The following is a 24,285-nucleotide window of genomic DNA, read 5'->3' as shown; positions in this document are numbered from 1 at the left end:
ATCCACTCGCTTTATTTTCTTATTAGGAGATACAACTATTTTTAATATTACACGTGTATTCGTACACGGTTTTTTTTTTGTTTTCTATTGCAAAGCATAATATTTCAAATCCTAAAGAGAACAAATATTTCTAATACAAAGAGAATACATCTTATATTGTGTATATGAATAATTCTTAACAATATTTCAAATATTAACTTGATTAATTTATATAAATACTGTACATATTGTCATACAATGTATCATCCATTTATGAAATTTTAATCATCAACAACATTCACACTTTGTTGGAAATATATTTTATCTAATTGAATTTTATTATTTAAAAATTATAATGAGTTGCGTGTATATTTTTAAATTAAGAAAGTTAAGTAGAGAGTGACGCTGTTTCATAAAAGAACTCGCTTAATTTTAATTTAATTTTGATGAGAATGAAAAGAAAAATAGTTCGATACTTGTTAAAAAATAAAATAAATTATCACACATTGTGAGACAGTGTCGCAATTTAACTTTTAAGGATACAGATATGGTACGTTAAACAATGGTAACACACAAGTTATAAACTTTTGTGCAAAATTTATTTGTAAGTGATATAAAAAAAAAAAAAAAAAAAAAAAAAACTTCCACATCTGTATAACCATACGTTAAGGTGTTTAAGTAAATTCTTATGATATGTCCACAGAAAAAAAAAACTCATACGAAGGAAAAAAAGAGAAAGAAAAACCACATGTCAAAAGAAAAAAAAATATTGGACAAAGACGGGCACAATTAAATTATATTTGATTTTAGTATATCACGACATAAAATTAAAAACTGTAGATCTGCGATCATTCACAATTGTAGTTCAATTAATTGCTTCTACCATTCATATTATATAGTAATGGTAGAAATAAGTAATAGTATCAGTCTTGATTATTTTAAAAGAAAAACTTAAAAAAAAAAAAAGAAAAGATAAAACAAAAAACTTATCTCGTAATATTGCCAATAAAATTTCAAGTCAAAAAGAGGTACATATTGAAAAGAAGAAAAAAAGAATTAAAAGCTATAACATTCCCTGAAAAAGTATCGTGTTTGTATAAAAAAAATTACCTTATTATGTATAATCATTTACATTTCTCCTCCACATACGCTAATTTTATTCATAATTTTACAAAAAATTATATTTATTAATATATTTCTTTACTTAATACTTATCTTCTTCTCATTTAAAATGAAAATTCAAAAAGAATGGAATTATGCTAAAGCTTGTAATATATAGGTTTCAATATAAATTAATTACAAATACGTAATATGAAACATGTAAAAAAAAAAAAAAATGTATCAAGAAGGTGCAACACATCAATATATATGTTTATAGAAATTTGACATATTTTAGTTTATATAGAAATACTAAAAAATTTCTTTTTTTTTAAACATAAATACAACTCAATTTTAAAGATATGATTTAATTTAAATTTTTATTTAAATTTAATACTTGCCCCTTTATTCAAATATATATATATACATACATATATATATATATATAAATATTGTATTTACTATATAAAAAGAAAAAAGAATTATAAAATTTCTTTTTTTTTTATATATATACGTATATATTAAAATTCTAAAAAGTCTATAAATAATTTATTCTACTTTAGAATTGAATATCCATTATTCCAATATATTAAATTTTTTCGTATAATAGATACAAAATTGAATTTACCTAAGTTTTGGTAAATTAACACGAGGGAAAATTAAAAAATTTTTAATATACTTGTAAAATGAAAAAAAAAAAAAAAAAGAATTGGAAAGGATATATTATTTCTTGTTATATATCTTATATATTCATGTCTCTTGTAAAATTGCACTTAAAAAAAAAAAAAAAAGAAACGATCGCATTTTTAACTTCCAAGATGATGCTTGATATAAAAGAAGAGTATAATGTATAACTATAAAAAATAAGAAAACTTTATAAATACTGTTATATTAAGACTGATACAGAAAAGTATATATATGTAATAATAATAATAACAATAAACAATTTTTTCTCTTTATTTTTCATCTCAATAAATGCAGATACAATTAATGAAATATAATTATTGAATTTTATTCGTGAACGTAAAAAAGAATATGTTTGATATTTAAGTAATAGAAAAGAAAAAAAAAGAATTGAACTACAATGTGAATGTTTAGGATAATACCATACTACTATAATTTATAGTCAATTTTGTATGCATGATAAATGAAAGTTGGTTGGAAAAACATAAAGTCATCGGTTTGATCTTATAGCATATATATTTACAAAAAATCATGTATACAACTTTCATTTATTTACAACTAACTATACACTTTCAATTTTATCTTAAATATGTTGCTACTAATTTGTAAGATGATGTAAAATGAATTTTTGAGTCATTAACCCACTATGCTATATTAGGAGGAGAGCTGATTTTCAACATTTTAATGATCAAGCCAGATTTCGCTTCCACGTCGCTAAGTATTTTGCAGGTGCAGTGCAGCATCGGCATCAATTGAGTGATAACGATACAAATACAGATTTCATGAACATTTTTTACGTTCCATTAAAAAGAAAAAAAATAAACAAGAAAAAAAAAAGAATAATTAAGGCATAAGTGTAAAAAATTAATGTAAAATGAATGGGTGGTAAATAAAGATTTTCTCGGCTTACCTTGGGCGAGTTTAATATAATTTAATAAAATTTAATAAAATTTAATAAAATTTAATAAAGATAATAAACGCATTATTGGTATAGAATAAAAAGAATATGTTAGAAGCCGACGCAGTTTGTTTATTAAAACTCAATAACATTGAACTCGAGGTTTCTTACATCTCGGATCAACATTTTATGATATATATCAGAAGAATAAATTTCGCTTATATTAATTCATAAAAGATTTTTGTAACAGACATAATTTAAACATTATTTCTCTCATTAAAAATTCTTTACTTCCATATAATCTCTGAAGGCATAAAAATGTACAGTTAATTATTAAAAATGACCTAATGTGGTTATTAGCATTTCAACATTTACAAGATACAGCTATCAACAAAACGCGTTGAGGACCTGAACTAAATTATATTATAATATTATGTAAAGTTTCTACTTATTTTAGTACGTAAATGATACTCTCCCTTTCCCTTCCACCCCTCTTTCCCTTCATATATCTATTATTATATGTATTCTTAGATATTGCTATCAAAAGTAGACTTTTAAAAAATAGAAATTAGATGTCATTTAATGCATTGCAAGTTACTAAAACAGTAAAGTAGTTAATATTTTTTGTAGCAACATTGAAATCCTTTTTAATTTCATCCTTTTTAATTTCATCCTTTTTTATATGTAACAATATATATTTGAGCTTTTATAATCTATTGTATTTCATTCATTCATATTTACGATAAGAATAATTAAAATCTAATATAAAGAATATAATAATATCGAACATAATATAATGTAAGAAAACAAATATATTCAATGCTACATAGCACCTCGTTAAAACGATTATACCATTACATTTACAAGAAATACAAAATGTTAGCAAAATAATTATTTTGTTAAATCACAGATTACAAATAAGATTAATTCAATTCTTTCAGTTTTATTATAAGTACTATTTGTTATGAAGCTAAATAGATTTTTTTTTTCTTTTTTTAAACAGTATAATTGTCTTAGTGAAGTGGATCATTTCTTAAGTTAAATTAAAAATTTTTCTAAAAAAACTAAAGTCATTATATTTTCATCTCAGGCCCTCAATGTTAATCAATGTGGTTAATAGTAAATGAACTGAATTGTACTGTTTTGATTGCAATGCTTGCTCGATGAATATCATTTCCATACAGAAGTTTTCATTATTTGGTCTAACAAACAAAATATAAGATTTTAATAAGATAATCATTGACTAGTATACCATCTGCATAGTACTTGATTCTCAATTTGGAAGGCAATGGTTGATGTTAACAAGAATTTAATTCCAGAGTTTCAAGAATTGATCGACACAGAGACCGCAAATTTGGATGACTTGTATTTTCCGTATGCGTTTCTTCCAGATATTTTAATGTTTCTACTCCACCCTCCCTCGTTAACATGCCACAATAACGTTTAGCTGGAAATATGATAATATATTTTAAATAAATAATAATAATAAAATAGATGTGTTGAATAACGATAGTTTAAAAATTAAAACTCACGATTTTTTGTGCACACATGATGTATCGCCCATACTGCCCAAAGCTGAACAGGATATGCATCTGAACAACGTAAAAGAGGGAAAAATGGTTGAAAACTTCTATAAGCGACCATCTCTCCTTGCGGAGTTCGCCACTGAGTAACGGCATGAGCTAATTGTTCTAATAATTGTTCTCTAGTAGGATGTGAAAATACCAAACTCCAAGCTCTAGGACCATCGCTTAGCAAATGTGCTGTGATACCAGCCGCAAAGTAAGACACATCGATGTTAACAGAATCTAATAGGGAGGAAAGCATCGATATGAAACGAGTTTGCATGAGTCGTGGCCGCAGATGTACAACCTATCAAAAATATATATCACAAATTATGACAGATTCATAAATAAGAAAAAAATCATTTAGTTTGTTGTCCGAATACCAACCTCAGCTATGTTATTTAATAGACCAAGTACTTTAGTCTCTACACTAGATTCACCCTGGAAACTTTCAAGTACTTGAAGAAACAATTCCATTCCTCCCTCGTCCAAAAATACTTCGCACGTAGTGGCACTTTCGTCCGTTAAATTCCATAGGGCACTTAATGTGAATTTCATTGTAATATCAACCGATTTAGATTGAACTTTTGATTTGACCATTGTTAACAACTTCGACATATATTGCGGCTGTGCACCGAGCATAGACGTTTCCGCGGTTGATATTTTTGCTGCTAATATGGAGCAAATTGCTACTGACATTCGATTCATTGACGCGTCGTCAAATGTCGATAAACAATTCATTACTAATCTTGCACACCTATTAAAGTTTCAAATTGTATGGATTAAATTATTAGAATGTCGTCTATTTGTTATAATTCATCGTATATATTATAAATGTAACTTGCCTATATTTGTCAAATGTAACATCTTGTAGAATTCTGTCGCTACACAGCGTTAATAATGTATTTTTTTGTAACTGATAATGAGATGGGTACGACTCCATGGCAGTCAATGTTAAGTCGACTATTTGTTTAAGAATTGATGGATGGATCATGACTGCTGATTCACCTTTTGTAAGATTGTAAAGGCACGCGGTTGCTGCCATTTGCACACGAAATTCTTGTGGATGTTCTCGCATTCCAGGCAGCACTAATTTGATTACATCTACGCGTGGTTCGAAAAAATTTGGTGTCAAACGAAATAGATTAAACAAACACTTTTGAATATAAACCGATCGACAAGTATATTTTTTTAAAGCTTCTAAAATTTGAGATTCGGTTGCTGTACCACTGACCTGTATTAAAAAAAGATTATTAATATATGATTTATTCCCTATGAAGTCCCAAATTAAAATATTTATAATAATCCTATTAATGCTTCTAGTTTTATTCGCGTTTTAGTTATTTGCAAATTAACTTACGACAAGATCAGGTCTATAATCTTCATTTGCAGGATTGATTAAACTATCCTCGTAACAAGTATCAGAGTGCACAAGACCAAGAAATTTTAAATGCGGGTGTTCCTTAATAAATTCTTTTAAATCTTTTGGATTTATTTCATCTTTACCTAAAAAACAACAAAAACAAAAATATATAGTCAAACATAATAAAAACAAATATATTCAAATAAGAATAACTTACCAGATAAATCCAAACTAGTTAAATGTGGCATACAATGTACAGCTTTGAGAAAATCTCCTATCTTTTGTTTCTTAGGCGCAAACATTTCAAAAGCATATGTATCTTTTTCATCGGAAATATCCAAGTTTCTTAATTCATTTAATTCCAATAAAACAGGTATCAGATTTCCGCATCCGCTTATTTTTATATTATACATAGTTAGAGTTTTTAAACGATCTTTACATTTTCTTAATGGCGTTATATCATCGACTCTAGTGCATGATATATCTAAATTTTCTAAAAGCGGAAGATCTTCGACCACTATTTCTAATCCATGCTTATTAAATTCCGTTCCTGAGACATTTAATGTATGCAACGCACGTAATTTGCTCAATGTTACTACCACACAGTATCTAAAAAAAATTAATTAACTTTTATTTGCTAGTATAAATGTTTAAATAAAAAATAATCCACGTTAAATACAGACCTCGAACAATCCATAAAACTGCCTTTAGCTACACTCAGCGACCTAAGATTTTGTAAACTCCAATCACTCAAACAGCTGATCAAATCATTAACAGTGACCTTTAAACCATTTACTACCAAATCTACAATCTTATGTTGTTTAAGAACTTTTAAACCTTTTGCAGATAGAGTAGATGCATCTTTTAATTTGACATGCCTAAAATGATAAATCAATGATAATCTTATATGCGTGTCTGTGTGGTTTTATATATTTTATTATATTACTTCTATAGCTTAGCTAATTTTTATACCTTAATCTAGTTGATTTAGAATCAAAAAGTGTAATGGTCAAATCGGATAATGTTTTCTTCTCGCAAAGGCTAGACAATAATAGCTCTGAAATTGCAGTTGGTAAAAAGACATCGGGATGTTTAAAACTAAGTCTGGTAGCCAAACTGGGTGATACATCGTTGGACAATGTACGTACTGTCATTGATGTTTCTGAGCTGCTTTTGCTCAATGTACATCTAACTTGATCTGTAATAGATTCTTTTTTTAATAATATATATTATCTAGGTGTATGTACAAACATCTATTACTTACCATACGTGGTAGGAGAAAATGATCCAGAGGAATGTTCATTCGTATCACCAGGATGTACTTCGCACAAAGCCAAAACATTATCGCAGATAAAATCTATGCAGACTTCTTGCAAACTTCTCGGTGACTCGAACATTTTATAATTTCAATATCATTCAAGTGTGTATTTTATCAGTTTTTCACTTTTCAATATACCTTTATCTCTTTATTCTCTTTGGCTTATTGAATCAATAGCACAAACTAAAGTTGGCTTTAATATTTATTCGATAACAGATTTCCTCTTGTACATTGCCGACTTTTTACTAAGTACAAACGTACATCTGTGCAAGTGTTTTGCATTATAGACTAGCCAAGAAAACATTTAACATAAGAAAAAAAGATTACTGTTGTGCTAAAGAAAAATGTATAAGTATAGACAAAAATTAGATGAAGAGAGGAACGTTCGAAGGATTCTTTTACTCCGTAAAAATAACTATGTAATAAGGTCGACGTTATATTTTTCTTGACAACTAATAAATAGAGAATGATTTTAAACAATTATGTTACATAATAAGAGTACCCCACGTGTTAAATAAATTCCAACTAAAAACGCATATCCCAGTAAAATTGAAAATTATTGCAAAAACTTGCCAGATTGTAAAGAATTTAATGGCTCGGAAAAACGAACATATACAAAACTCCTTAAATAATATTATTCAAATGAGATATTATTCGCACTATTTTCTTATTACGACGAGGCTCCAAGTACGACAGTGTTATTAAAATAAGGGAGAAAAACGATGGTCTCTCACCTGCATAGAGACCGCCATATTGACTGACCAAATGTCAAAACTATGTGAAAAGCATTTATCAGCAGAAAAAAAGGAAAATAAATAATGTCCTTTTATTAATGTAATTATATATATTTTTTTCTTGTGTAAATAACGTCGATGAAAAAAAAAATACAATAACGTAGCTCGTTTAACGTTTGTACGCTTTTAATCGAGAAACATCATCACATTCGATAAACTCGGTTGGAAATTTACGCGAATACTGCGCAAGTTTCTAAATAATTTGGTCATCCTCTCTCCCCATCATACCCCTCTTCATCCTATCCTTTATTCGAATTAACTCTCATATTTGACATTATTATAAAATATAAGGAACATATTACACTGGGAAATAACTGGCAATATTATTGAATTAACAATTAAATAATATTTTCGTAAATCCCGCGAGATTTATTTGCAATTTATCAGTTATTTACACACATTACCAATATGGCGCTTAAGTGTGGAAGACGTGCTTTTATGGTATATATTGTCATCTGATTTTCATTCAATTCTAGGTAAGATGTGCATTTTTGTTTATAGATCTATAGGATATTTTTTCTATATATATATGTACATATAAATATATATCTTTATGTATCTCGTTATTTATATATCAAATAATCTATTCGTCTTTGTTGTTGTATTTTGGCTGACAATGAATTAAGACAATGTGATTTGAAAATAATACTTTTTATTCTTATCCATTTGATATATTTAAAATGTTTTTAAGATATTGTTTATCTTTATATATGTATATATATATATATATATAAAAAGGAACAATTTCTTCTTAAAAAATAAATACTCAATTATATATACAATAGCAATCAATTACAACAATAAAAGCACAATATATATTCTTTGTTGATTATGTTTCAGGTTGAGAAAAACATTCCTCAAACTTGAAATTATGACTTGAATTTAAGGAAGAATTTTTCAATTATTATGCAAAGAATGCAAATTTGATAGATTAAATTGATAAGCGGTAGCAAATAACAAGAAAAATGCCAAGTTTACGCAAGAAGGTAGCTGGCTTTATGCGTCAATTATCCATAAGTAATTTGGCTGGTGCTGTTGAAAATATGGGATTAGGAGAACAACCTCTTCGTAGTCCAAGATCAGTAACACAAGATTTTCCAAGCGAATGTTTCATTACACGCTATCTCAATGGGTATAAATTAATCTTTATTTCATATTGTTTAAAGTAAATTTCTATTACTTAAAATGCAAAAGATACAATATCTTCCATAATGATTTACAGATTAGAAACAAAGCAAGAGGGTCCACCTATTTTGCATGGAAGAAATCCAGAGGAATTGCCTGTTAAGCAACTCGGAAATTACCAGGATGATAAAGAAGTATTTGCTGCTCTGACAGGCCCTGATAGTGGACTAACTGCAGTTAATCTTCAAGAGAAACATCTAAGTATGAACGATATTGATATCGATTATATTGACATGCTGGATCAAAGCGATCAATATAGAACAGGTTGGAGAAATAAAGTGATATGATATTTTATTATATAATTGTCATTTTGATTTAACGTATCATTTTCTTTAGGATCTAATTCATCTTCTGTTGTGATTGCTGGAGCCCCTAATTGGTTTCTTCCTCATGAAATGGCTTATGGTATTGCTACAACATTGTATGAAAAAAACCCTATAAATAATGTTAACAATGGGGAACCAATAGCCGACTGCTTTGGCATTTCTGCAAGACAAAATTCTGCGATTTTAGCTTTGGCCGATGGCGTTAATTGGGGTATAATAAATTAGATATAAGAAAAAAGTAATTTATACAGAATGCAATAGACTAGAGCAATTTGTTTCCTTGTAACGCATGTTTAGGTTCAAAGGCAAGCATTGCAGCAAGATCTGCGGTGCATGGAAGCATGGAATACTTGAATAAAGCTCTTTTCTCACCTTCGATAAATAGCGCTATAACTACGACAAAAGATGTTTTTGTAGCCCTCCTACGTTCATTCCATGCAGCACATTCGTTAATACTTCAGGAACAAGGCATGCTCACAACATTGACCGTATGTGCGGTTCTACCCTTAGAGAGCACAACCACTACTTCTGGTATTCGCCATAACAAATTTGTGGCTTGTACGTGCAATGTTGGCGATAGTTTAGCATATGTATATTCAAGGTAAAATATAATAGCAGACTAAAATCCTTAGAATTTATTAAACGTAATGTAATATTTAGGTGATTATAACTAGGCTGACAAGAAAGATTTAGATTCGTAGATTTAGTATAAATGGTTAATAACATAAATATTTTTACGCATACACAAATTCGCTTAACAAATTGTTGTAGGAAAACTGGTGTTAGAGAAATAACCCGAGGATCTCACGATATTCATTGTATGCGCGATATGCGTGATGCATTAGGAGCTCTGGGACCCGTCGATGGATCTAATCCAGAATTAAATAATTTAACGCTCGCTATAACGGAAGTTGAACTTGGCGATGTCGTATTTTTAACCAGTGATGGTATATCGGATAATTTTGATCCAGTAGTTGGAAAATTTGCAATTTTACCAAATCACAATGCTGCTTCCGATATAACAATATCAGTGAAAAGTAATAATGATGTAAGAACAAAAACAAGAAGAAAATCGGCAGAAAATTTACGGCACACAGAGTCTGGTAATAGTAATGGAAATAGTAATAGTTTACCTGTGGTGGAAGCATATCAAAGACACGAACTTACGCTCTTGAGAATGGAAGATTTATTAAGAAGAGGAGTTTCCGGTGAAGGACCACCATGTAATAGCGCCAAACATCTTTGCGAACTTCTCTTAGATTTTGCAGTAAGTGTACTTGAATACTGCACAGTGCTGTGCATTCCTATGCAATTCTATGTATATATAATATAAACAATTTTAATATTTTTTATGTTATAAGGTACGCATTACAGCTGCCAAACGAAGAATATTAGAAGATACGGATTTGTATTATGCGCAACATAAAGATGGCCAATTAATGCAATTGTCAAAGCAAGAACAACGAAGTAGACGAAAAAAGACTCTAGATAAGATATCTATGATACCAGGAAAATTAGATCACGCAACGGTCGTGGCATATGTAGTTGGATCATATAATCCATCAGAATGCAATCTATAATCATTTGGAATATTAGACATTATTGTTTATTTCATAAAAGAGAAAACAAATGTTTACAAAATGTTAATATTTCTCTATTATGCAATTTGACAAGACGTCAAATTGAAAAGAAAGAATTTTGTTCAATATTTTAGTATTCATAAAAAGAGAAACTCTTAACATTTATTATAATAAAAATTAATCAATAGGGATATCTAATATTTTGTTTACAAAATTACAAGAAGTGCATTTATATAATTTTTGTTATTTTTTTTGTTATTACAAATTTATTAAATTAAGATACGTTCCAGTTTTTCTCGTAATATATACAGTAAGAGAGAGTGTGTAAGAGAGAGAAAGAGAGGGAGGGGAAAGTATTATTTCAGATATTACATGACGAAGTTCTTGCAACCAAAATGTAAATCTATGTTGTAAGAAAAGTAACGAATCTTTATAATTAATCTCGAGTATAGAAATAAAAAAATTAAACAAAGTATAAAAATAATCTTTACTCGTTAAACGCCTTTCGTTGTATAATAAATTAAACATTAATTTTATATATTTTATTATTTCATTAGAATGACGTTTAACATGTGTGCGCATAATCATAAAATACGATACTTGATATTGATATTATACAAAATATGACTGCATATATTAATTAATAAATAGAGTCGAAATTATTGTAGAAAATAAGGAAATTTTATTGTTAAGAATGACAATACATGATTTTTTTGGTTAATTAAAGTAATTGTATATTATGTTTGGATAGTTATTTTGAAATGTTAATTCGACCATCAGTCGTCATAAAGCTTAAATAGCGTCTTTACTAGACTCTAGCAAAGAACACAGTGAATCAGTCGATAGCGCGAAAAAAGATGAATATTTAGAAACATAGATATTCTTTAGTCTATCAAATTTATCGGTAAAAATATATCGGCGTACTCTTTAAAGTACTCTTGTAACTAATTTAGAATGAATTTGACGCTTTGATTGGTCGAAATTTGAATGACAGCCAATCAGTGCTCATAGTCATTATAGTGCATCGTGCAAAAAGTTCCAATGGCATAAACAAGAGGTCACTAATATGCGAACATTGGGATTTTATGAACTCGTTGTAATGGCAGCCTTGACAAATACATGATGGCCGTTGCCACCGAATAGTGTAACGCGTACTTGGATCTACTTGTGCTAGAAAAGTTTATTGTTTTCGCGATAATATTTCTTCGTATGTTCTAAACATGTGTCTTTTTCCATAGAAAAATTGTGATAGACTGTGTTAAGAACTCATATCAAGCCGAAGAAGATGCGGAAATAAGAAAAAGCTTCAGAAGAAAACACGGGTGGCAAAACCGCGTTCGCGGAGGTAATATTGACAATTTTTCATCACGACGCTATGCATATTTTTAAGCGTCGATAGAACTTTAATAGACCGCGCGTCAATCCATTTACTTTTTTATCATTTTCAATCCTACAAATCTTTAGGAATGTCCGTTTTTTCTTTTGTTTACGCCTTGTCAGTTGGGCTTTTGTTGTGTGCAACCGCGCGCCGCTCTTGCCTATGTACGAGGGAGAATGATATGTATGTGTGAGATTCATGTGTGTTCGTATTAGTGGCTTGTGTGGCACGTATGCTTGCACACACGCGCGCGCGGGTCATAACCTCAAAATATGTTTCCAGCTGTCGAATTATTTTACCCTACTCTAAATGTCTTATTATTCATGCTTGCATATCGTCGAATGATCAGTATAAATTAATGCTTCTTATATTATCATTAACTTACGATTAACGTTTCGTCATTTAATTGTATCCTTTCTTTTTTATATATTATATCCTTGCTCATATTTCTCTTCCCCCCTCTATCTCTCCCCCTCTCCCCTATCTCTCTCACTCTTTCTTTCTATCCTGTAACTCTTTTCTTTTCTTTTTGTCTCCTTTTCTCTCTTCTTTTCATAAATGTATATTATTTACTAGTGGTCAGTGATTTATTCAAGTAAATATCTCATTCATTCAATGTAAAATACTTTAGTTGACATTGTTCCTATTTGTAGTACATGTTGATCTTTCATATAACAAGTTTGTTGTATACTTTGTTACAGGGTAGAAGAGACGAGCAAACTTAAGATGAACACAAGTGCAATTTGAGTTAACATCAGCTTCTATAAAACTGAGAGAAAAAGCTTGTTCTAATCTTGTAGTTTTTCTTCCTCTTCTTACCTTTACCCAGTATTTTCTCTCTTCTATATTTATTATTGAACATAAACAATGAATTTAACTTAATTTTCAAAGAAGTACAATAATGTCATCTAGTTATTGTTTGTATTTGGGATAGTATTTATTCTGTGTGTATATTTATTTACTATAAAATTCACATCATTTTTGGGAATAAATGTATACACAATGCTGGGGAAAAATATAGTTGCATCACATTCATAAATGGATGAAATCTGGCAACAAATGTACTTTCAAAATACATCTAAATTGATACAAAATGCAAATGAACATTTATTCTTTAACGGATAATGTAGTTCTCAAAAGAACTACTTACAATATACAAACTGTTGAAAATGATAACATCCTAATGTGATCAGTGAAATAATTCAACTATTAAGCAAGCTCTTTCAAGCGCGTTTGAATATAACTATCGTGGAAAAGTTAGCCAATACTGCATAAGTAAAAGAAGATAGACGAAACTATATGCATGACAGGAACAGGAGACATAGGTCGAAGACGTGTTGAGTGGCGCAGGAGCGCAAATCTGACAAGTGTGTTTCTTTAAATAGAAAATAGAAAAGGTGAATGCATAATAATGTATATCAAATCGTTTGTTATTTAATCTATATTCGCATAGCATATATATTCTACGCATTCATTCTGCACACATATATATGTATATATACTTATATAAATGTATATACAATTTTATAAATGCATTTTGTTTAGATAAAACGTTTTATAGAGCAGAAAAGTATCTAAAAAGGTGGCTACAAGCTGCCCAATGTAAAGTGGGGCTGCGTGGGCATGCAGCAGCCTCAGTCACGCCCTCTTCTTGGGGACTCAGTATCCTCTACAACTTCCCCGACTGTACGTCGAAATAATCCAGTTACTCTCTTGACGCAACAACAGGTATATTTTTAATATGAAAACTACACTTTTAGATATATGAAACAATATTGAATAAGCGATTCTATGATGCTTTTTTTTAGTTACAGCATTTGCAACTGCAGACTCAGAATACACGAGGACAATCGTTAACTTTTGCTGTACAGCAACCATCAAATACTGTAAATATTACATTTTATTTTACTGCATCAGGAAGAAGAACGATATTGTCGATTGTAAGTATAATTTATTCCTATTGCAGTCACAAGATCAAGGAAATGGGTCTACAACTGGAAATCACATAGTCTATGTGAATCAACTAAACCAATTAAATCAGGGTACCATAAATCCCTCAGGGACTGGTATGGGCCTACCCCCGGCCACCCCCACTTTTGGGGTGGGCCTTAATATGGGATTGCCACTATCACTCTTAAATACCAGTCTTACATCGCTCACATCTAATGTGATTACTACATCCAATCCTTTACTTAATTTGGGCCTACCAAGTATAAACACTGGACTAACGCCGATAAATCCTAACTTAAATCAGTTAAATGCTATAAATTCAAATCTAAACACCAATATTGGCTCAAACAGTATTAATAGTGGTTTGCCTGGCATAGGACAAGATATAAATAATTTAAATACTGGGCTAAATCGAATAAGTACGCTAAATACTACAAGTATCAATTCTGCACTGACTAGTGTAAATACAGGTTTAACCAATGTGAATCAGAATTTAACGAACTTAAATTCGAACATTAATCAAAATCTGACGCCATTAAATTCGAACTTTAATGCTACGAGTTCTGGAGTTTCCAGCTTGAGTACGATTAATCAGAATGTAAACACAAATCTGGCAACTACTAGTATAAATTCTAATATAAATCAAGGACTCAATCGACCAGCGAACGCCTTGGGATCTGGCTTGACATCGACTAGTCTAAATACTAGCAGTGCACAATTTCCATTCCAAACCATACAAACTATTCAGACTATTGCTCCGCATATTGTTGGATCAAATATAGCACACGTACCAAGTCCTGCTATATCACAACACTCCAATAACGTATCAATTTCACAAATTTCTAATACTGGAACATTGTCAAGCTCTACTATATTTACAAGTACTCCGAGTGAATCAATCCGTTCAACTGCAGCGAATGTCAATCATGCGTCGAATGTAAATATTACGACAAACGTTGCACATCTTGGTACAATGCACTCTAACTTGTCAAATATATCATCCAACATACAGCACATATCTACTCCGAATGAGTCCAACATGTCGCTGAGTCATGTCTCACCTTTAAATTCCTCCCAATCAGCTGGATTTCAAACGCAGAGGCAGTATTCTCAAGGAATAAATCCTGGTTTAAATTCGTCTGTTACCTTGACAGGAACTACACAGTCAACTAATATTGCCAGTACAATGAATACTGTTAAATCAATGCAAAATATTCAAAATCAAAATATTAATTCTCCAGGCAGTCCATTTTCAATGCCATTAAAAAGTCCTGCATCTAATATTGCACCACCAACGCCAAGCCCTAGTCCAAATAGACTGTTACTTAGGAGTCCTGCATCAAATTCTATACAGTCTAATAGAAACAGTCCAAGCCCGGTTGGAGCATCGACTGCAAATAATAATTTTAATGTGCAGATGCAAAGTCCTATGCAAAGTCCAATGAGCGTTAGCCAAATTCAAAGTCCAGTACTTAGCCCGTATCCTCCTGCTAAAAGTCCTCACATGTTAAGTGGCAACAACTCGCTGAATAACAGAAGTCCAGCTCCAGGGGGTAGTCCTGGTCCACCCTTGGTAAGACTTGTAAAACGAATGAAAGTAGACACCTTTGTCTTTAATTAGCCATTAAATTTATATATATATATATATTGTAATTTAAGGTCAGACCAAATACACCCATCTTACAACAGGGTATGCAAGTATTGCAGATAATTCATGGTACACCGCAAGGATATCAGCAAACCCCTACGCAATTAGTAACAAGGACGCATCTGTTTGGAAATCATCAGCAAATTCAAATAGCGGCTACCAAACCGGCCAAACAACCACCACAAATTTTGCCTAAACCACCAAATCAACAAAATACTACTTCCCAACAAAAGCCTCAACGTGTAACGACAACTATTACGAATCAGGTAAAAAAAATTTGATCCTAGATTAATTATGGATTATCGTATTCTATGTGTTTTTTCAACAACCCATGTGTATTGTAAATTTTATTTCTTTATTTTGCTTGCTTAGGTCACGCAGCAAACGCAGCCACAAATTGTTCTTGCTGGTCCACAACCAAATCCTACAACAGCTACGATGATACCAACTGCTCAAGGTCTTTTATTAAATCAGGTTAGTATAATTGTTCTTTATATAATACTATCATTTTGCACATTCATTACTTTACCATTCAATAATGCAAATATCACGGCAATGTATAAATACTTGTAATATTTCAGTATGCTCTCTTTATATCTATCATAATAGCTTGCGTGCATATATCTTATCACTAAAGATTGCTTCGTGCTTCACATTTATCACATTTGGTATATAGGTTCTACCATCAACTGGACCAGTTATTGTTCAACAACAACCAGGTGGTGTTCAACTTATACTAAGGACACCAGCAAACGCCCAGCAACAAACCCATACTGCACAGGTGATGGTGTCATTCATACTATCATGCATTTTCATATTCCAAATTCATATTCATTGCTTGTTTAATTTTCAAATAACATAAGAAGTTACTTCATTTTTTATTTTATATATAAATAAAATATTTAAATTTAAAATTATAAAATTAAAATGTTAAAATTAAAATTGAATGAGCGGAATTTAAATAAGCCACACGTTTGAGATATTATAAGTTGATCATTTTTAAATGACAAGAATGATGGATATCAATATATAGAAAGACTTTTTGTTACTAAAATTTAAATTAGTATTTCGGTGAAATACTCGTTGAAATGACAAGATAGAGTTACATTTTTTCTAGAAGATTAGATGTAGCAAGATACAATTATATTTTACAGCTAACGCAACAACAACTGGTAAGAGTTGTCACAGCACAAGGCATGCAACTGCAAGGAATTACGCCTACATTTTTTGCCGTACCGAATGGTTTTCCACCGACCGCATCACCAGTGATTAGACATACACCCTCCAGCCCTGCTCCAGGTAATTAAATCGAAATAAAACTCGATTAACGCTTATACTTGAATTAAACAAATAATCATTTGTTATATTATTATATTATTTTTACTTGTTTTTACAGCTAATACAGGTGCTAGCAGTTCTATCGTAATTCAAAATGCCATGGTACAAAGTCCCCAACCACAACAAATAACGCAAGTTGGTACAGGTAATACATCTGGTAATACTTCGTGTACTCAAAATATCGTTGAACACAATTTACTACCTCCGCCAAAGAAAAAAGCAAAGAAAAAGAAAAAAGCTAAAAGAAAAGACGAAGATACTACTCCAAGATTAGATTTGGCTAGCATTATAAAAATATCAGGAATTGGAGATGAAGATGATATTTATGAAACTGATGAAACAGACGTGTCGTGTCCAGTTCAAGTAGAATCTAATTCAGGACAAACTTTAAGTCAAGTTACACCGCAAGTGACAGTAGCCAGTTCAATAGCTCAAAATCCAGCACAAGTACCTGTAGCAAATACAACGAATACGCAAGCCACTATTACTTCTCAAGGTTTTAGCAGTCAGCTTGTTGCTCAACTTCAAATGCCTATACAAAATGCAGGAATACGTCTGGCGGTTGGAGAAGATGGAAGGGTTATCTTACATCATAATCCTGATTCAAATCAATCTGAAATAGATCAAGCCGCTGCTCAAGCAATAATAAGATCTCTTACACAAGGAAGCAGTCAGAATGCACAAATTATGTCTCATTTGCTGGGTCAAACACAGACCATATCGCAAAGTTCTCCAAGTAATGTGGTGCAAAGACAAAAATATGTGCAGTCATCGAGCAATCCAACATCTACCAATACTACGAGTTCAGTATGTTCACAAAATGTTATTTGTACAACAAGTCCACAACATATGCAAACGTGCTCGAAAGTAAATAATCCGCAAAAAATTGTAAATATTTCTCATGATGCCAATTCTACGTCAAATACTTGCGTGCAAAATAGTCAAGGATCGTTGCACACTGTGGATATGCAAATTTCTAAAAACATTAACATACAACATCTTATACAAACACCGAAAAATATTCAATCATCAAATGCTAATATATCATCTAGTAATAGCATTTCAACATCTTCAGATGCTGTAACATCTAAACCTTTGTGTACAACTTTCAGCATACAAAGTTCTCGATTGTCAAATACAAATCAGACAAATATAAATCAACATTTGTCTAATATTCCAACACAAAAATCTAGTCAAGTGCGCCTTACGAATACTTGTATTAATACTAATATACGTCAGAATTTGAATAAATCATCGCAACACAGTACTCACGTTCAAAAATCTATATCTAGCAATGCAGCAGGAGTATCGAGTGAACATATTGTCAAAAGTAATCAGAATCAACAATCGAATCAACAAGAATCATTAAATTTGCAAGAATCGCAATTATATCAGCATAATCAGCATCAGCAAATAACTGCACAAACTGTACAAACTCAAAATGTGCAACACGTATTCGAGCAAAATTTACAAACAACCGGTTCAAATATACAACATAATTCTGTAAATATGTTACAACAAAGTTCATGTAATACCATACAGCATGATAGTATGAACGTTTTACAGCAACATTCTAGTATTCAACAAAATACAATCAATGTGATGCAACAGAATACATCTGGTAATGTGCAAAGTATAGAGCAGAATGTACAGTCTGGTGCAAGTGATATGCCTTTAGGCCAACAGAATGTAATAACTAGCTTACAACAACAAAATACATCTTTATTACACAATACGAATGTGCAGCAAAATGTGAATGTACAACAGCAAAAGATCGTTTCTGCAAACACATTTTCTTCTGTGAACGCGCATCAGTACGAGTCTCAAAATTCGACTAATGTCATGCAACAGGGTATTAACACACAACAAAATAATCAACATCAAAATATTCTTATTACCAGTACGCCTGTAGCTACTACCACTCATCAAAGTGAATCGCAAAAAATAGAACCGCAAGCTAGTAATGTGTTAAATTCGGCGACTAATAATATTTTAAACAATGCACCCAAAATTACCCCAGAAATTTTGAATGCATTGAGCAATTTAAATCCGAATGATCAATTATTAATTGCTAATGCGAATGGACAAATGCAAGTAATAAGCCAACAATTCTTGCAACATTTATTAGCTGGACAATTGAATACTACAAATCAGACACAAAATCAAAATCAAACGCAGAAAATAGTCATCGGAGAACCAGATGCGAATAACCAAAATTTACAAGGTGTTCAAATTAATACCCCTACCAGTCAAATAATAGTCAATAGTTCTGGCGGAGCTCCCACAATTCAAAATAATATACAAAATATAGTTGTCCAAGCTGCGCCATCGCAAATGCCACATCACATACAGATTCAAAATTCTAGTTTTCCAAATCAATTCATCGACAATCTAAATCAACAGCAAATAAGGAATTTGGGCAATAATCAACCAAAGAAAGGAAAAATTGTAAAAAGAGCTAAAGTTGCTGTTACCACGCAAAATGTTGGAAATACACAGGTAAATATAAAATATATATTTCTCTTGTATAATAAATGTTACAATGAATAATAATCATTTGTTATAATCTTTCTTATTATTAGACGACAAGAACAATAACTATCTCTCGACCAACAAGTGTAACAACAAGCACGTCTAATTTGCAAAAGGTCGACAGCGTTAATAAAGTAGGAAACGTTATATGTCAGAATACAAATACCAGTAAAAGCGAGCCTACGCAGATCATCGCAAATGGTCCTTTGATATCCTCGTCATCCGGTAGTCATGTGTCTATTCCTTCAAATGGACAAATGGTGCAGAGAGTGCAGACTATACAACTACCTCCGCATAAACAACAATTATTAAAGAATATACAATCGCAAATACAAACTATTTTAGCGCGAAAGCCTAGTCAGCAGTCGGAACCATCTGCTTTATCAAAATTGTATCAAGAACAACAAAAAATCTTATCAAGTGGGAAGATAGTTAGTACTACAACTCATCCTGTTAACAATGTAAGTCAATAAGTTTTGGTCAAGAAGTCGAAATCAATCATTTGAGTTTTCTTATCATATTACATAATTCAATTACAAATATTTAGATAGATATGTTGTCAAATTATATCATATTTTTTAATTATAGGGACCAGAGCCAAACTTTAGCATCAATGTTGTGACAACGATAGCAACTAATACACAGTCACAAAATACATATAAAAATCAAACATCATCTACTCAACCACAAACTCAAACATCTACTGCTACTTTACCAGTAACGTCAAATCTAAATACAGCTACATCTACTTCTTTACAAAATAATTCAAATAATAATTATATGAACAATATTCCGGTAAGATATAATCTTATCAAATTTTATTATTAGATCTGTTCAATTTGAAATACCTTAATACGTTGCGATTTTTCTTAACTTTTAATGAGAGATAAAAGAGGAATGAAAAAAGACTAAAGAATTTTTATTTTATATTTTTGTTGTTGTTTACGAATAAACACGAGCCTGTAAGTATATGATTAATTGAACGGATTTAATGTTGGCAATATATTAATTATTATAATGTTGTGGAAAAAGTAGAATGAATGAATAATAATTTTCGTAGGTTACACAAAATGTTCAGGTTCAACAATGTGTAGTATCAAACAATTCTACCCAAAATGTGCATCAGGCGCACACCAAACAGCACAAGTTTTATCAAAATCATGGAAATCAGATGATCAATCCGTCCTGTACCAATTTGCAATTGTTCTCACCACCAAGTACCTCCACAGCTCCTATGCAAAATAACGCACAACAGCAATTACCCCTAGTTCAAACACAACAAGCAGGCATGCAACAATCCACTCAATGTCAAACAGACCCATTGGATGTCAAGTCAAACATACCGACATCGAGTCCTGTTAAGCAAGAACTTTCCTCGCCAATTCAAATTCAAGTCCAAAGTGGCTCTCCTGCAGGTCAGGTAGCCTCACCTAGAATGATTGGCAAAGGAACTCAAAGGATTCAGAGCCCTGTAAATAATCCTGGAAATTCAAGCAAACAACAACAACAACAACAACAACAACAACTTGTCAGTCCTGGAAGTAGCTCGAGCCCTTTGATAAGTCCTAGACAAGGTGTGAAAAGGCCGGCATCGAGTCCGATTTGTAGGCAACTCAATCGTAGTGATTTGTGAGTATTTTTATATCTTTACGATCTATTACATTTATTTGATTAACTGAGATGCATTGACATATTACGTTATACGTTATTAAATCTGTATTTCTAGATTGGAACAACAATTAAAAATCGATCAAAATGATGCAAGTAATCCAGATGTAAATACTCCATTTTTAAACAAACATGATGCTTGTAAACGGCTCGTCAGATATCATTGTTTAAATGAACAAGTTTTAAGTACTAAAGATTTAGCTAAGGCGGACGAAATTTTTGAAGAAACGGCTAAACATTTATTGTCCAAATTTAATTCTATGATGAATAAATACACATATCTTCTCTTAATGGAAAGCATGGTACGTGTTATGATTCAAATCATTTTAATTCTCTTTATAGAAAAATTATATTACTACAAAAACAATATAATTATAACAATTTATAGAGAGAAGTAAGAACGTCGGAATTAATGATGATTGATAGAACCTTTGTGGCTGAGGAACAAAATATGCTAAATAGGTTGCGCGAGCAAGAGGCCAAAGTTAATGGTAAGAAATATTTCATATGTACAATGATTTTTTTGAAATGTATATTCTAGTAAAAAAATTAAAAATCAATATTGATTTGAATTTGCAGAAGAATTTAAGAGGGAGGAAAAACCACTGGTACCAAAAGTTGAGCCTGGTCTTGTGGAAGATGACAAGTTATCATCGCCTTTAGAAAATGTCTCGGTGAAGCGCGAATTAGAAGATGAATTTTCAACGGAAGAAATAGAATCTAAGCCATTGATAAAACAATCCAGTTGTACAAGTGGTGATTATGACGAGTGGCTTGAAATTCAAAAAGAACTCGGTGTATATCCGTCTGCCACGGACTCCTTTAAATGTAAGAGCACTAATAATAGTGGCAGTAATGGTGCATGTACTGTGGGTATTTCAAAGTCATCTAAAAATGAAAGAACAAGGGCGAACGGTGAATGTCGTGTTAATGTTGCGAACACAAGTATTTCCGGAAGTTCAAATACCATTGTAAAGGACAATTGTAGTGATCAAGATAATTCTGCAGTTTTTGAAAGACGTTGGAGTAGTGCTACGGACCTCGAAAGAGATTTATTAGAAGACACTGAAAGTTTGGATGGTTTAGCATTACATTCTCAAGCCCAATGTCCAGGTTCTCTTCATGTAAGTAGCGAAAGTGGAAACGGTAATGAACATGACGACATTACTGCACAGGTACAATCTGCTATCGATAGCATTTTAAATCTTAAAAAACGTCCTACAAACACTTTATCTGGCAGTAGTGGTAGTAGTGCGTCGCAATCCAGTGAATCAAAGGACACAGTGCTTGACCAAGCAGTCCGTAGCATACTAGGCTCGTGACCCTCCTTTAACAAAGTATGTTAAAAAAGTGAAGTTAATAGTGAACATCAAGCTGATTATTAACCTTCCAAATTTTAGAGGAATTTTAGAGGAACTTTTTCTTCTGTGAGTTTCTGTAATAAAAAGAAGGACTTTCTTTGCTGTCGATTCTGTAGGATCACCTTCAAGACATTCGCGTTTTGAAATCTCATTTATTAAAAGCGTATTTAAGAAAGTAATGTGATTTCAAATTTTGTTTTTATACATATATAATATGAGCGAATTGTAACAGACAAATTGGATTGAGCAAATACGTGATTCGATATGATTTTTTAAAAGTTTTTTCATTCAAGCTTCTGTTTTACAAAGGCAATAACTACTCATAACAAAAAGATATGTATACTTTACAGTAGTAATGTAGGTGTAATAAAGTAATCGTGTTAATCTAATTATAGCAGCTGTACATGTGGATAGATATATATACATATATATATAAATAGATAGATTACTTGCTCAGATTTTTCAATCTGCCACTTTGTAATGTAATTTTGTAAAAAGTAATTATTTAAAGCAACTATTCCACTTTGTCTGTAGTACTTGTAGGAAAATCTTATAGATACTTAAATATGGGTTGGTGAAATGTACATACGTTTTTAACGTGTATTATTATTAATATTATTATTACTATTATTTGTATTATTGTTATTGCGAGATATTTTGTCCGAAGTACTATTATTATTAATATTATTATTATCATTATTATACTAATAATTGTGAACGATACTATCGTCTTGGTTGATGGCGAGAGTATTGAACTAAAGAGAAGGTAGTGTATTACGAGACTGAAACGAATAATGGTATCTAGCATGGAAGTAAATGAAAATGATGTGTAGAGTGAGAAAAGTACATAAAATGTTTACATTGTTTCTTTTACTTAAACTTATTACTATTTATCATATATACAATTTCAATCTTATAAGATGCAAAATCAAATGAAGAAAAACATTTTTTAAATGATTGAAGTATTTTACAACTTTTCTGGCATCACACATAGAATCACAGTGGATACGAAGAAATGGATGAGAATGTGTGTATAAAGAGAATATATATGTGGTAAAAGGATATGCGTATATATATATATCTATCTAAGGGTGATCTAAATACATATAGTAAAGAAATATAATATAGCATACACAAGCCTTTATATATAGTTCTTATTTTCTTAACGACAGTGTTGTAAAAGTTTTATTAGTGACAGTAAACATCACAGAAATTTCATAAAATGACATGCTAAACCAGCATATAATATTTGTTTAATAAATTATAGCTAATAAGAGGTGCAGTTTTCTATTTTTAAAAAATGTTGTTTTTATTATTGGATAATACTTCTATGTAGAATATCTACACATTATAGACATATCCTTTTTCCACATAGGCATGACCACTCTTTATATACAAAGAAATAATGAGATGTTTTTGGCAAATACAATCCAAGACTGACATATATACAGAGAAACAAGCAAAACTATATAATGTATTACAATAAGAAATAATAATCATTTGTACATAATAATCATTTCCACTCTCAACGGCAATCGCGACTTAATTCTTCACAGATTTTAAAATTTGGATATGCTACAGTTCTTTTGATCCTAATAAATTGCCGATATTTCACGAATA

General features: G+C 31.0%; 3 protein-coding genes across 6 annotated transcripts; 2 read left to right on the top strand and 1 right to left on the bottom strand.

The window, feature by feature from the left end:
* Window positions 1-3,594: 3,594 nt before the first annotated feature.
* Window positions 3,595-7,877, bottom strand: LOC122525404 (protein zyg-11 homolog B-like). Of its 2 annotated transcripts, none has more exons than XM_043648175.1 (10): window positions 7,640-7,877; window positions 6,852-7,193; window positions 6,560-6,785; window positions 6,271-6,465; window positions 5,805-6,196; window positions 5,585-5,730; window positions 5,070-5,458; window positions 4,612-4,981; window positions 4,192-4,531; window positions 3,595-4,106 (listed from the first exon to the last, which is right to left on the bottom strand). In XM_043648175.1, the coding sequence occupies exons 2-10, from the start codon at window positions 6,982-6,984 to the stop codon at window positions 3,958-3,960; spliced, it is 2,340 nt and encodes a 779-aa protein (XP_043504110.1). In that variant the 5' UTR covers window positions 6,985-7,193; window positions 7,640-7,877; the 3' UTR covers window positions 3,595-3,957. The 2 variants fall into 2 exon arrangements, with proteins under 2 accessions (XP_043504110.1, XP_043504111.1); XM_043648176.1 differs by having other exon boundaries at window positions 6,852-7,168.
* Window positions 7,878-7,913: 36 nt separating this feature from the next.
* Window positions 7,914-10,807, top strand: LOC122525405 (PP2C-like domain-containing protein CG9801). The gene is made up of 7 exons (XM_043648177.1): window positions 7,914-8,175; window positions 8,540-8,831; window positions 8,922-9,148; window positions 9,221-9,421; window positions 9,508-9,811; window positions 9,982-10,477; window positions 10,572-10,807. Exons 2-7 carry the CDS (start codon window positions 8,665-8,667, stop codon window positions 10,788-10,790), a joined length of 1,614 nt encoding a protein of 537 aa, XP_043504112.1. The 5' UTR covers window positions 7,914-8,175; window positions 8,540-8,664; the 3' UTR covers window positions 10,791-10,807.
* Window positions 10,808-11,921: 1,114 nt separating this feature from the next.
* Window positions 11,922-24,283, top strand: LOC122525514 (protein PF14_0175-like). 3 transcript variants are annotated; one of them, XM_043648359.1, is made up of 16 exons: window positions 11,922-12,135; window positions 12,870-13,565; window positions 13,730-13,896; window positions 13,977-14,054; window positions 14,135-15,691; window positions 15,778-16,032; window positions 16,139-16,240; window positions 16,443-16,547; window positions 16,921-17,065; window positions 17,163-19,603; window positions 19,687-20,097; window positions 20,225-20,431; window positions 20,697-21,265; window positions 21,363-21,606; window positions 21,693-21,795; window positions 21,884-24,283. In XM_043648359.1, the coding sequence occupies exons 3-16, from the start codon at window positions 13,792-13,794 to the stop codon at window positions 22,624-22,626; spliced, it is 7,065 nt and encodes a 2,354-aa protein (XP_043504294.1). In that variant the 5' UTR covers window positions 11,922-12,135; window positions 12,870-13,565; window positions 13,730-13,791; the 3' UTR covers window positions 22,627-24,283. The 3 variants fall into 3 exon arrangements, with proteins under 3 accessions (XP_043504294.1, XP_043504293.1, XP_043504295.1); XM_043648358.1 differs by having other exon boundaries at window positions 13,714-13,896; XM_043648360.1 differs by lacking the exon at window positions 16,443-16,547 and having other exon boundaries at window positions 13,714-13,896.
* Window positions 24,284-24,285: the final 2 nt, after the last annotated feature.

Source organism: Polistes fuscatus, unplaced genomic scaffold, assembly GCF_010416935.1.
Source record: "Polistes fuscatus isolate 324 unplaced genomic scaffold, CU_Pfus_HIC Scaffold9, whole genome shotgun sequence".
NCBI classification, from domain to species: domain Eukaryota; kingdom Metazoa; phylum Arthropoda; class Insecta; order Hymenoptera; family Vespidae; genus Polistes; species Polistes fuscatus.
This window is presented reverse-complemented; position numbering and strand designations above follow the sequence as displayed.

Bases quoted from the DNA above. Each gene is read 5' to 3' on its own strand.
- LOC122525404 (XM_043648175.1), bottom strand. From the start codon at position 6,984: ATGTTCGAGTCACCGAGAAGTTTGCAAGAAGTCTGCATAGATTTTATC. The intron at 6,466-6,559 runs GTATAAAAATTA...TTATCATTTTAG, and splicing joins TCTAAATCAACTAGATTAAG to GCATGTCAAATTAAAAGATG. The intron at 4,532-4,611 runs GTTGGTATTCGG...TATTTTTGATAG, and splicing joins TATTAAATAACATAGCTGAG to GTTGTACATCTGCGGCCACG.
- LOC122525405 (XM_043648177.1), top strand. From the start codon at position 8,665: ATGCCAAGTTTACGCAAGAAGGTAGCTGGCTTTATGCGTCAATTATCC. The intron at 9,422-9,507 runs GTATAATAAATT...ACGCATGTTTAG, and splicing joins GGCCGATGGCGTTAATTGGG to GTTCAAAGGCAAGCATTGCA. The intron at 9,812-9,981 runs GTAAAATATAAT...AAATTGTTGTAG, and splicing joins TTAGCATATGTATATTCAAG to GAAAACTGGTGTTAGAGAAA.
- LOC122525514 (XM_043648359.1), top strand. From the start codon at position 13,792: ATGCAGCAGCCTCAGTCACGCCCTCTTCTTGGGGACTCAGTATCCTCT. The intron at 13,897-13,976 runs GTATATTTTTAA...GCTTTTTTTTAG, and splicing joins CTCTCTTGACGCAACAACAG to TTACAGCATTTGCAACTGCA. The intron at 16,548-16,920 runs GTGATGGTGTCA...TATATTTTACAG, and splicing joins AACAAACCCATACTGCACAG to CTAACGCAACAACAACTGGT.